Here is a 12,355-nt window from a genome sequence, read left to right as displayed (position 1 = left end):
CTTTGTAGTATAATTCTCGGTTTAATTATACTACATGACTTTGTAGTTTTCTACGCGTGTTGTTATTGGGAACACAAATCCAGCTATATTTCTACATGTACGTTCCTTTTTCATGAATATATGTATAAAGCAATGCCGTAACCAGAGTAGCTAGGTTCGAGATTCAACAACCCATTCCCCCAAATCATAATATTTAGAACTTCCAAAGTTGTATTACCACCCTTTCCACCCAAAAACCCCATTAAATATCCAAACAATGATTTTGAACGATTTTATTTCCTGAAAGCACGTCGCTATATTTGTCAGTTTCAAAATTCATAGCGCAGGCTGATATTGTTCGATTTCTTCCCAAAATATATTACATTAAAGGTAAGAATTCATTCGTTTTAAGCAAAAATTCGCTGGCTTTAGGTTTTAATTATAGTTTAAGTTACATCGAAAAATAATCTCTTAGAAAAGGGTTGGACGACTTAAATTCGCTCGTAGCGCCTTCCTAGTTAATGATAGCACACATTGTTACAGAACAAGCAATGTAGTTCAGTCTAAGCTTTTATTTGATGTATAGAACATGTCGATGCGATGATTAGAACTGGAGCTCTAAGCCATTTCGAAATTTACTCGGCGGCCATCTTTAAATGGCCGCCATTTTTAAATGCTATGGATATATCGGCCTCTAAAGTTTCGTATGATACCACCTATTGTTACCAATCACTGCTGCTGGCTCATGGACTATGGGTAAATTTTCAAAGAATTTCAACCATCTCCCTTCTCAACTTTTTTTTTACAGTACTTCACGTCTAGGTGAACGGCGATCAAGGAGTTGTCAGCTAGGAGCAACAAACACAACACCCCACACAAGGAGAACGCAACCCGTCAAAAGTCGTGGATTTTCTTGCGTACGTTTCTCATTTGTTAGACGCTTTAGCGCCTGCTGCCGTCGGAAGGGGAAAATTCGGAAATTGTGTTCCCCCTGCCAGTAAAACAAACATGAACAATAAATAGCGGAGATATAATCGTTTTAATAGATACCCACACTCGCCGTTTACTTCCAAGATGGCGGTCGTCACAGCATTTTTTGAAAGGGGTTCATTAAAAAATCGACTTTCGTCATGTCAGTAAGCTACCCTGAAAATGTCATTCTTATTTCAGAAAACGCATGATTTTATCGCTATGCCGCCTGACTTTTGTCATTAGACGGAATCCAAAGTTTACACAAAGTCACGGTATACCGGTATGATGGTGAAAATCTAGTTAAATTGATATTATATTATTTTCTTACCATCCAACGCGTTCTTTAAGAAGACAACACCATTTTTATTGATAACATATCAGAAGCCATAGGAAGCAGCTCGCAATATAAAATCCTCTTGGGGGCGAAAGAATTACTGGAAGTAATATTCCCAACCACTTTTTAAAAATCGGTCCACTGATTACTGACATATGAAATTGGATGTGGGGTGGCGAGGTGGTTAACCCTTTCGCCTCGCAGCAAGAGCAGTCGGGTTCAATTCCAGCTTGTGGCCCTGGGTGGAAATTTGGAAGCACTCCTTCGTAGAGTTTACAAGTTATATCCCAACTGGTTCTTCGGTTTCCCCCTTCCATAAAAACTTGTAGAGGTTAAAGGTAATAGTTAGTGTAGGGAGCTGTTGGCTCGGGTGGCATGAAGGGCTTTCCACCACTCTCCTACGCATTTTAACCCGGACACCTGTTTGAGCCATTAAAAGTCACTAGATGATTTGGGCCCAGGGGCGTTTTAACCATTAGGCAGAGTAGGCACGTGCCTGGGGTGGAATTTTTCTATGTGCGCCAAAACTCTGATAAAACCCCACGGTCCAAGTACTTCGCTTCCTCCTACTTAACTGACCAGCCCGTTAGACAATGCCATTAGGCTTCGTGCGTAGCTTAAATTTTGGTCATAAGTATCGCCGCCTACCGACCGAGTTTTAAATTAAATATATGAAAGCTGTCTGCTCGTTCAAAATTATCTCTGCAACCGAAAAACCTAGAAATTCAAAAGGTGTCTGCTATCTCTTCATATATATAGTTTACGGATATTAAGGCAGATGGCCAGGGGCGGATTAATCCCTTTTGTTGCCCTAAGCACTTCCAACATTTTGTTGCCCTCTGGGCATAGTTTCACGGACTCGTGAGCCCTTTCGGTATAGTACCGCGAGCCAGAGACAAGCTCTTCCTATGGGAAATTAACACGTGAGCTCGCGAGGCTCACGAGTCCGTGCAGCTATGCCCTCGGACCGCTATGGAAAAAATAAATACAATAAACAGTAAAATTATATTTTAATTATCGAAAAGACTAAATCACACTTGAATATAGGAACATTAGAAAACTAATTAATTGCCGTACACCCCGCAGAAAGTTGTAATAAAAAAACTTCTAGTTTAACTTCAGTAAATTCAGTTGGATTTGAAAACTCTTTTACGACATTTTCTGTTTGCAAATTCTTTTATCACAGTTTCGAAATTAATTTTACGTAAAACATCAGCTTCAATGCTAAGTATAGATAACGCATCCAGTTGTTGCATAGTCGACCCTTTGTTATTTTTTATATATTTCAACTTAGAAAATGAACGCTCTGTTGAGCATCTTGGATATTTGTCACTACTGAATTGTCGGTAAGATTTTTTAAAAGTTCCATCGTGATGCTGACATTGACTGGGTCCAGACGAAATCCAATAAGCCACGTCATCAGTAGAAAAATCATGCCACAGCCCCGGATCATTTTCTTTATTTACTTCATATTTCTCAGCAGCAATTTTCAAGTAAAGTGAATCACCATTGGAAATAGAGTTACTTGGAGAATTTACTTACTAGACGAAACAGATTGGGACGCCTCGGCGATTCCAAAGTCGTTATGGGAAGTCGGTAAACCATTTTGAGGAACGTGAAAAAATCAGTCAGCTTTGAATTCTTGTGTACTAAATCTAAATCCTGAGCCGGGAGTAGTGGCTCACTCCTGTAATCCCAGGCGTCCGGGAGGCAAAGTTTGTGGAAGGCAGTGTGAGGACGACTACCAATCCCCCAACGGGTGGTCGGGATACTTCCGCCACGGGTGTCCCCACCCCTGTCCCCACGTATCCCCCCGTTGGCGTGGCCGTTACACATATCTCACCCTGATTAATCAGTTATTGTGTGTGTGCTGGTGTCTAAGGCCTCGGGTCGACACCGATGTTTGTGTATCTAAAAAAAAAAAATCTAAATCCTGTTCATTTTTCTTTTTTGAAATTTTTCTATGTTGTGCACCACTTTGCAGAACTCGTTTCATATTTGGAATTATTATCAGCATTTGATGTACCCCGTACCTATTTCATGATCAAAAATTTAAATTTGAGTATTGTCTACACCATATAAAAACCTTATACATGAGTTCTGCTATAGCACAGCTAGTGAAGAGTATGGTTGATTAGTTTAGACCAAAATAACTAGAGAATAGAAAAGCAATCGAATGTCTCCTCGAAAGTCCGTTTGCACCTACACTTTTACAAACCACGAATGATTTGGTAGTCTTAAATTATTGGCATATGTTATACATTATTGAATTTAAATTGCACTGATTTTACTCATACCAAAACAGGAAAATGAACCATTATGAAAGACTTACGTTAATTCCAATAAAAACCAAAAGTGCACATTACCCAGCCGTCATAAAAACATTGAAATTACTACATTTCTACGACTTGTAAATACCCTTATGGAACACTATTTTACACTTCAGATTAGCTGGCTAGTATTTTAAGAAAATGTTTTACAATGAAATAAAATATAATAATATTAATCAAAGACATACCTTTTACAATTATAAATTGCAGCAAACACGAGATGAAGAGCAGTCCATTGAGCAAGTATCAGCAGTCGCGAAATTATCCCATCTTGCTATAACGTTTACAAATAACTCGAGTCAGAATGAGACTTTTCAGAGTAACTGTTGCGGCGCGCGATACACGCTTGCGGCCGGTTCTACAGGGACTATGGTTCCAATCACGAACCCCGGGCACCCAGCGACAACGAGTGACGGGTGATGAGGGTAGAAAACACGATGATTACTCCTCACTGTTCAAAACTTCAACCTCGAAGTTAGTGTTGCCAATATTTGATAGTAGAAATTCCCATTTTTTTTAAATTTGGATCAGGTAAGTTTGGGAATTGTGTTTCATAGAAAGTATTGTGTTGCCCCCTATTCTCTTGTTGCCCTAAGCAGCTGCTTATCTTGTGTAATGGCTAATCCAGCCCTGCAGATGGCGCTATATTTCCTAAGCTCGAAGTCTATAGGCGCCAATTTTTTTGTACCTAGAGGCGCCGAAAGGATTAATCTGCCCCTGCTTTGGCCTAAGGTGGTGACTTGGGTATAAGCCTAGCTGATTATTATGTTTCTTAAGTTTGTAATAGAAGACGTAATCATTTTAGTACAGTCAAAGCTACAGGATTGTACTCTGAAAACGGGAAGTAATCAGCCCTTCACACTCAAAACTTACTGTTGAAAAAACAGCAAATATGGTTTATAATTTACAGCAAGGTGCAGTTGAAGTGGGTTAACAGCAGTTTGTCGTAAAATATACAGCTTTCTGCTGTATTTTGAAGAAAACAGTAGCGACTGTAAAAATTCATATTCGTACTGTTTTTAAAATTACAGTTATATTTAAATTAACAATATGAAACCGTGGTTGACGTTTTACTTCAAAAATGCGTAAAATTTGCCAGACGTTGCTGTTTTTTCTGTTATAATCGACAAGCGCTAGTATATAAAACAACTAATATTATTTAGTTGTCAAAACATTTATTAAAATCGCAGAAGTTTCATTTTAGTTTTAAATATAATAATATCCGATAAAAATATTTTTATATACTCTTTTGCATAAGTAGCACCCCACGCTATATTAATTAGGGATGCAACGGATAACCGGAACCGGAACCGAGAAGAACCGAGCAAATTCTAGGAACCGGAACCGAAACCAGAACCGATATTTGTAAAAATTTGATAACCGAATCCGGAACCGGAACCGAGTTTTTCATTGTTTTAAACGGTTTTTAAACGGTTCTATAACTTTATTTACCAACATTTAGCGCATGTTGAAATTTAGTAATTAAACTTCCTAATTTACAATTAGTTTTCATATAAGCTCATCTTTATCCTATCCCAGATAACTCTATGTGGGTTTCCACGTAACTGTCAACTAACACACCCTTACGTATTCTCAATTGAAAATGGGCTCGTCCTCGAAATGTTGGCTTTAAAAACTGGCATAGTCCGGAAATCCGTGATAGTTTTAGTTTTATTATCTTCAGTCGGAAAACTCGACACCATTTCACAAATGTAGCAAAAGCCACAAAAAATATTTGTCATCTACTGCTATACTAGTGTCCTTCCGAGCAATTATTTAGTGGGGCAATGGGCAAGCATAATTTTTGATCCATTTCGCAACCAACTTAGAGGAGTAATGGCAGAAAAGCCAGTGGCGTAAATAACGCCCCGGCAGACTTCGCAATGCGGGGGGGGGGGGCTTCCATCGAGGGGCCCCCAAATTGCCAATGGGACTGTGTACAGTCCAACCGCGCGAGGCCTCGTCTAGTTTATTCTCTGGTCAGCTCAAGTTAATGTTTTACTTGCTTCAAATATTTCTTTATGTTTCAGCAGGCGCGCCTAAAAATTTATAAATACAAACCACAATAACCATCGCATAAATATCCAAACAACGTACACAATGAAAGTAACATACTGAAGTTTGAAAAGTATCGAGATACTTGTTCTATAGCAGATCGTTAAATCTTGTAAATTAATAACTAAGTTGTGTTTCTGAATTTAAAGTTTTTAAGGTATGGCTAATTCGTTTGCATATAATAATAGCTGGCGTGGGTAGTTTTTGTCTATAAAATCTAAAATTTCACAAATGACAATGCTTATTGAACGAAATAATATGGACTCCATTTAGAACGATATTTTCAACTGAAATCAAAACGAGTCATAGAAATCCCGTCTTCATATTTTTCAATGAAATGAGGCAGGGGCGTCGGAACCAAGGCGGCAATGCCCCTTCCTAGAATTTTGCTGGGAGGGGCAACTAATGTGATTGCCCCTTCAACGTTTTGGTCATTTGAAGTCTTCAAAAGCTCAAATTCTCAATTGAAAAGCATATAAATCTTATAGAAGCTCATCTGTGTCTTTTCCCGCCAATTTACATAGTAGTCAAACAGTAACACATGCATTCGGTGAAGCTACACTCCTTTAAAAATTCAAAACCATTCTCATTTTATTATTGTAGATTTGTGTATCTTAAATTCATAAACGACTCTGAAGACTAAATTATAATTCGTATGATAACTGTTGTTACTGTTAATGCCTTAATGACATTCGCGACCGATTATTCACTCTTCATCAGGGGCTAAGCTCCTAGACCCCCGTTTCATTTATCATTGCCCCCTCTAACTTCTAAAACGTTCCTACGCCCCCGTTTCGTTTGTTTTTGCCCCCTCTAACTTCTAAAACGTTCCTACGCCCCTGAATTGAGAAGCGGAAGGGAAGGCTATGTCTCCCCAAAACTTGAAAGTACATTATCCCCCCCCCCTCCATCTTGAAACGATGAAACCGCGGGAATTTTCAAACAGAAGATTTAATTTTTACCCTACTTTATTGAATAAAGTTCAATAAACAAATAACGCGCTTACATGAGTTCCCTACGAGAGAATAGTAGCAATATTTTGTTTTAATTATTTTACATTAAGTCATCTGAATTCCAGACTTCCAAGTTCTACCAGAACCTTTGTTTTTAATTCTCCAGACGCTGATTGCCGTGATTTATCTTAATCGTTTCACTTAGGGCTTAAAGCCATTTATAAGCGTTTTATATATTTACGTGTTAAATCTAATAGTAGAAGGCGATACATGTTAGCCCTAGCTCTAGATGGCGATAATCGCGACTCGGCCTTAATGATTATAAGGGACCCCAAAAACAGTTTCGCGGGAGGACCCCGAACCCACAGCTACGTCACTGAGAAAGCTACTATGTGGTGGGTTTTATTTCTCTTTAACTTCATTTGAATTGCTTGTGTATTTAACTTTAATACTAAACACACTGGAACCGTTTATGAACCGAAACCGATCGGTTCTAAATTTTGAGAACTGGAACCGAAACCGGAACCGATAAATTAAAATTTTAAGAACCGGAACCGTAACCGGAACCGATAAAGCAAACATTTAGGAACCGGAACCGGATCCGGAACCGAGATAGTCCAAAAAAGTGGAACCGTTGCATCCCTAATATTAATTACAACCCTTGTTCATCGTGTGCTTAATCATTTGAAACCAAGTTAATAGTTTACTTTCCTTTGGTTTTCCCTATAACTCTAAACTACAAAGGCTCAAGCTAACTGAGTTGTAGTCAGTTTTGATATTTCCGATTAAATTTTCTATTCGGTTATGAAAATATTTTGTCTAAGTTTTTGTTATAATAATTTTAATAATTGATAAATTTGTTTATGTCTATCATGAATTTATTAATAAAATATTTGAAAATGTTTAATTAAACCAATATGATAATGGTTTGATCCGTAAAATGTTTGATGAAATTTTAAGGTTGTGAATAGGTTCTGTACTAAATACGTTTGATAACTGAAACTCCGGCAAACACTGGAATTTTACAAACATTGGATTTTACATTAAAAACTGCATGCATTTACCGTATTAAATACGTTTGGAATGAAGGTTAAATAACAGCAGTACTCAGTAAATATAACTTTATCTTGCTGTATTTTTAAACAGCAGAGTGTCCAGTAAATTTAACAGGAAGCATGACAGTAAAAAAAACAGTCAGAGTTGGTTGTGAAATTAACAGCATTCTGCTGGCATCTATGCTGACCGCAGCTTACTGTAAAATTTACAATAATATTTTTCTGTGTGTTCGATATTCCCTATAAAAACTTTCTTTGGGTTGCCGTGAAGTTGAATTCGAAGTTGGGTCAAAACCCGTCCAGAATTTAATCACCCATAGTAAAACAGTAGAACTAAATAAATTTCAAGAGTCAAATATGCTACCGAGAGGGAAACAATGACGTGACTAAAGCGATAAAAAGCTACCACCACAAGGAGAACGCAGCTAGCCTTTAACCACGCTAACGCAGTGTTGTGTACGAATTTCATTGGACGAACCTTTACGCTGAACGTTTTACGGAAAGGGGGGAGACAATTTCCGAATTTTCCCCTTTCGACTGTAGCAGGCGCTAATACATCTAACCAATGAAACAAGTCGGCCCAGGCCGTAATATTAGTTCCCCATCGGTGTATTCGGGTGGGCAAACCAATACACCCTTAGTAGACACAGGTAGGCAAACTAATACAAAAGCTGTTGAGGCTACGTGATTTTTTATCGTTTGATATATAAATTTTCATTCTAAGTTAAAGAGTGGATGCCGCCCACCATCGGGAGACCGGGTGTGCAAACTAATTATTAGTCCTAATAAAGTTTTTCGCCTTGAAGGCCTATCGGCCGATGTACCGCATATTTTTCCCCAATAAAGCTTAGTTTTCTCTTCCACTTCTTGGTCTCTTTACTTGTTCACGTTTTTACTCCTAATATAAAAGCTGTTGAGGCCATGTGATTTCCTATCATTTGATATATAATTTACCATCCTTTGTTAAAGAGTGACCACCGCCCACCCTCAGGATACCCGGGTGGGCAAACCAATACAAAAGCTGTTCAGGCCATGTGATTTTATATTATCTCGGGGATTAAATTAGTATTTTCTTAGAGCAGATATTTAATATGGATTATTAACAACTGCATAAATCATATTATTGCAAGAATGTATTTATGTACTAAGAATATGGCAAGACGGAGATTCTGTCCCCATGGTCGCATACTTTGCAGCTTAAGGGCCTGTTGCAAAAGCCCTAGCCAAAGTGCTAGCCCATTGAATTTAACATTTGTGATTCTAGCAAAGCAGACTTTTGCAACACGCCCTAAGTTCGACTGCTTTGGATTTTTTTTGGTCTCACTCTTTCAAGTAGACGCGAGCGTAGACGATTCCAATCTTTTACTTTTATTGTTCTATCGAATGAGACCAACTTGTTTTTTTTCGGTCACTCTCCCTTTAAGGGGGTTGGTCAAAGGGGGCGGAAATTAACGGCACTGTGTGCGCGCCAAAGAGTTCTATCAAATGAAACCAACTTGTTTTTTTTTCGGTCACTCTCCCTTTAGGGGGTTGGTCGGAGAGGACGGAAATTAACGGCACGCGTGAGGGGGCGGAAAATCTCTGGACCAACTATACAAACTATAAAAGTGTTCAAGGCTAAAAGTTCAAGCGTGATATTTGAAGAGGACAGCGTGGCTCACTTGATAAAGGCGTCGGTTTCGGAAACTACGCGGCCTGAAATCTGGGTTCGAAGCCCGGTGTCGCCAATATTATAAATTATTTTTCGCCACTCCATCTACCGTGTAGTCGCTTTCCACGACGCCAAACAAACAAACAACACTTAACGACATTCGGTCCATAGCAATACTGTCACTTCGAATATATATATTCGATGTGAAACTAAAAATGTACGCAAGAAAATACACGACTTTTGACGGGTTGCGTTCTCATTGTGTGGGGTGCTGTGTTTGTTGCTCCTAGCTACCACCGTATGACAAGTGTTCTGTATAAAATAAACTTTGTACGCGAAACACCTATAATGAACTTTTTGCTCTCCCCATAAGTAATGACTCGGGGAGGTGACCTTCAGCACCCGACAGAGTGCTGTAGATAAACAAAATTTCACACAAGGTTATACCTCTGTCGTTACTCTCATTCGACCCTGAAAATGATGATATCGACCTTCAAAATTTCAATCGATTCATTTGGAAATTTGGTCACCCCAGCTGAATATAGTACACACAAACATAAAACCAAAATTTTTATTTATTTTGTTGAAGGCACAAGCAAACGAAAGATTTTATCTATACAGATATTTGCTTAAATTATATACATGTATAATGCTAAAATTATTATGTTTATATTGAAACTTGTACTTGACATATTCTTATAACATTAAAAAAGGCTGTATTCAAGCTTATTTAGTTGGATTATTGGCGGATCCTCCTCCAGTTCCTCCTGCTGCTGCCTCCCCAGTGCCATCGTCAGTGCTGACCCCTGCAGAACCAGCTCCCGTTCCAGCCGCAGCCCCATTTACAGGATTAGCCGCACTACCGCTTCCTGTGCCACTGGCCTGACCCGCGACATTCGTACCATCACCCAAAGCTACTCCAGATCCGGTTCCAGTGCCTTGCACACCGGATTGACTAGCTCTTCCACTCGCTGTTACACTGTTAACAACTGAAAAAGGAGTATTGCTTAAAGTCTCTCGTTAAAGCTAAGACCTTGAGCCAATAAATGATCAGATCCAGGACAGTGGAGTTAATAACGAGGTAAATTTTATACAGATTTTAAATCCTAGATACCTCTCTCGTAAAAGATTTGTTATATACTGCTGATATTATTTTCATTTCTATGGTTTTCCGTAATCCCCCATTAAAAATCAGAGCGGCGTAAGAATTTAACTACTTTCACCCGTGAGCTCCGATAAAACCCCAAAATGTGATTCTCCGAATCTGCTATCAGGACTAAAGAGGAGGAGCTACTGGATTTTTTCACCCAGATTTTTTATGGTTAACAACCTTTTCAGACAATGCCCATAAAACCTGGCAAACTGCATTTGGCAAATCACAGTAAACTTTCTCTACTGGAATGTGAAATTTGAAGTTTGGTTTACTACACCCAGTCTTATACCTAAGCCACGTTCACACGTACCCTCGGAAACGTTTTGCCTCGTTTCGATCTCGCTCGGTTCTTAGCGTTTGGAAATCGTTTTGTTCACACGTTTGATTTCCAGTGAATTTGAAGAAAATTGGGCATGCGTAGTATAGCCATATAATTAGGAGTTCGTCTGCTCACGCATTTGAGTGACGTTTCAAAACAATTAAAAATGAATGCACCCAGAAGAAATTTTGTTGTGTCTTTTCAACAAATTGACAAAAAGTTGCAAGACATTTTCTTCTAAAAAAGGCATACAAATTTTATTAGGCGCAAAAAAAATCTTGATTGACGAATTTTGTAAAAAAAAAGGCTCATGGCTCACAAAAACCGACTCGATGACGTCACGAATCGCTGCCAAAATGGTCGATCTGAAACGCTCGGACGCGCAACGGTAACTGTTCACACGACGGGATACAAACGTTGCGGGAGTACTCGCAACGTTGCAGAGGGTATGTGCGAACGGGCTCTAGTCTAAGAAGGGTATAACACTTCAAGCCTCCCTTAAAAGGAGTAAACTCAATTTCGAAAATTGGTCTGCTACCACCCGCTACGACCAGGTTTTAACATAACTAGCGCCAGTTACCCTTTTGTTCTGATAGATCTGGTAGCAGAACTATGAATTTAGGTAATTAGAGAGATGCTCTAACCCATGGATACAGCACTGAAACTTCTATAAACAGGGTGATCTCGACCTTGAAAATGAAGATCTCGAGCTTCAAAATGTATAATTTCAAAACATTCAAAAATCTTATACTATGAAATAGCTGCTGTAAACAAGACGATCTCGACCTTGAGAATGGAGAACGTGACCTACAAAATGTTTAATTTTAACCTATACTAAAACCTTACACTGAAAAATAGCTACTATAAACAAGACGATCTCAACCTTGAGAATGGTCAACGTGACCTTCAAAATGGCGATCTTTTAAATTGGAAACCTGTATTTTACGTTGAAATACGTAAAAAATGGCAGATTAAAGTAATTGGAATTCCCAAGACATGGAAGAATTAAGAAAAATTTAAACCCCTTTAGGAGAGACGGGGGCGTAGCTGCCGATGTGAAAATTGTTTATTAATTAAATAATCTACTTGGAAAGTAAATAAATCGATTCAAAGCTAGGTGAATAGGAAGATAGAGATGTATTGAACTTGGATATTTACCAGGTGAATACACTAGAATGACCAACACAGAGAGCACCAGCACGCAACAGATCGAAAACGGAGACATTGTCTTCTGCGGACGAAAGATCGCTACAAGCGTTTGTTGCTCAAGATTCGATCGTGTCTATTTCATGCTGGAATGGAATACTAGTATTTATACATTTCTCAAAATCATAGCTTAAGTACAATCGTAACAGCACCCAAACATCTGCTAGTCGTCAATCTACACCTAGATGTTCTTCCGTGCTATTATCAACGCAGTATGAAGGTTACTGCCTCTGTTGCAATAGTGCTAGGCGATACGTACAGGAACATATGCCTTTCGGAGGTCACAGATCTTTCATTAAGACTAAAGTCAGCTTCATATATTGGTATACATAGACCAGGGAACACTTA

General features: G+C 38.8%; 1 protein-coding gene across 3 annotated transcripts; it reads right to left on the bottom strand.

The window, feature by feature from the left end:
• Positions 1 to 9,926: 9,926 nt before the first annotated feature.
• On the bottom strand, positions 9,927 to 12,093 carry LOC149960221 (uncharacterized). 3 transcript variants are annotated; one of them, XR_016478405.1, is made up of 2 exons: positions 10,444 to 10,570; positions 9,927 to 10,318 (listed from the first exon to the last, which is right to left on the bottom strand). XR_016478405.1 is itself a non-coding variant. In XM_090165201.1 (2 exons), exons 1-2 carry the CDS (start codon positions 12,024 to 12,026, stop codon positions 10,056 to 10,058), a joined length of 330 nt encoding a protein of 109 aa, XP_090021327.1. In that variant the 5' UTR covers positions 12,027 to 12,093; the 3' UTR covers positions 9,927 to 10,055. The 3 variants fall into 3 exon arrangements, 1 of the variants encoding a protein (XP_090021327.1); XR_016478406.1 differs by having other exon boundaries at positions 10,471 to 10,570; XM_090165201.1 differs by lacking the exon at positions 10,444 to 10,570 and adding an exon at positions 11,960 to 12,093.
• Between the last annotated feature and the right edge of the window lie 262 nt (positions 12,094 to 12,355).

The sequence above is a fragment of the Leiobunum rupestre genome, chromosome 2 (assembly GCF_980474605.1).
Source record: "Leiobunum rupestre chromosome 2, qqLeiRupe1.1.hap1, whole genome shotgun sequence".
NCBI classification, from domain to species: domain Eukaryota; kingdom Metazoa; phylum Arthropoda; class Arachnida; order Opiliones; family Sclerosomatidae; genus Leiobunum; species Leiobunum rupestre.
The sequence above is the reverse complement of the archived record's forward strand: the minus strand, read 5'-3'. Positions and strand labels throughout refer to the sequence as shown.

What these genes read in the sequence shown, in the direction of transcription:
- LOC149960221 (XM_090165201.1), bottom strand. Translation starts at nt 12,026, where the DNA reads ATGTCTCCGTTTTCGATCTGTTGCGTGCTGGTGCTCTCTGTGTTGGTC. An exon ending in CATTCTAGTGTATTCACCTG is followed by an intron (nt 10,319 to 11,959) that starts GTAAATATCCAA and finishes CTCCTTTTTCAG; the next exon opens with TTGTTAACAGTGTAACAGCG.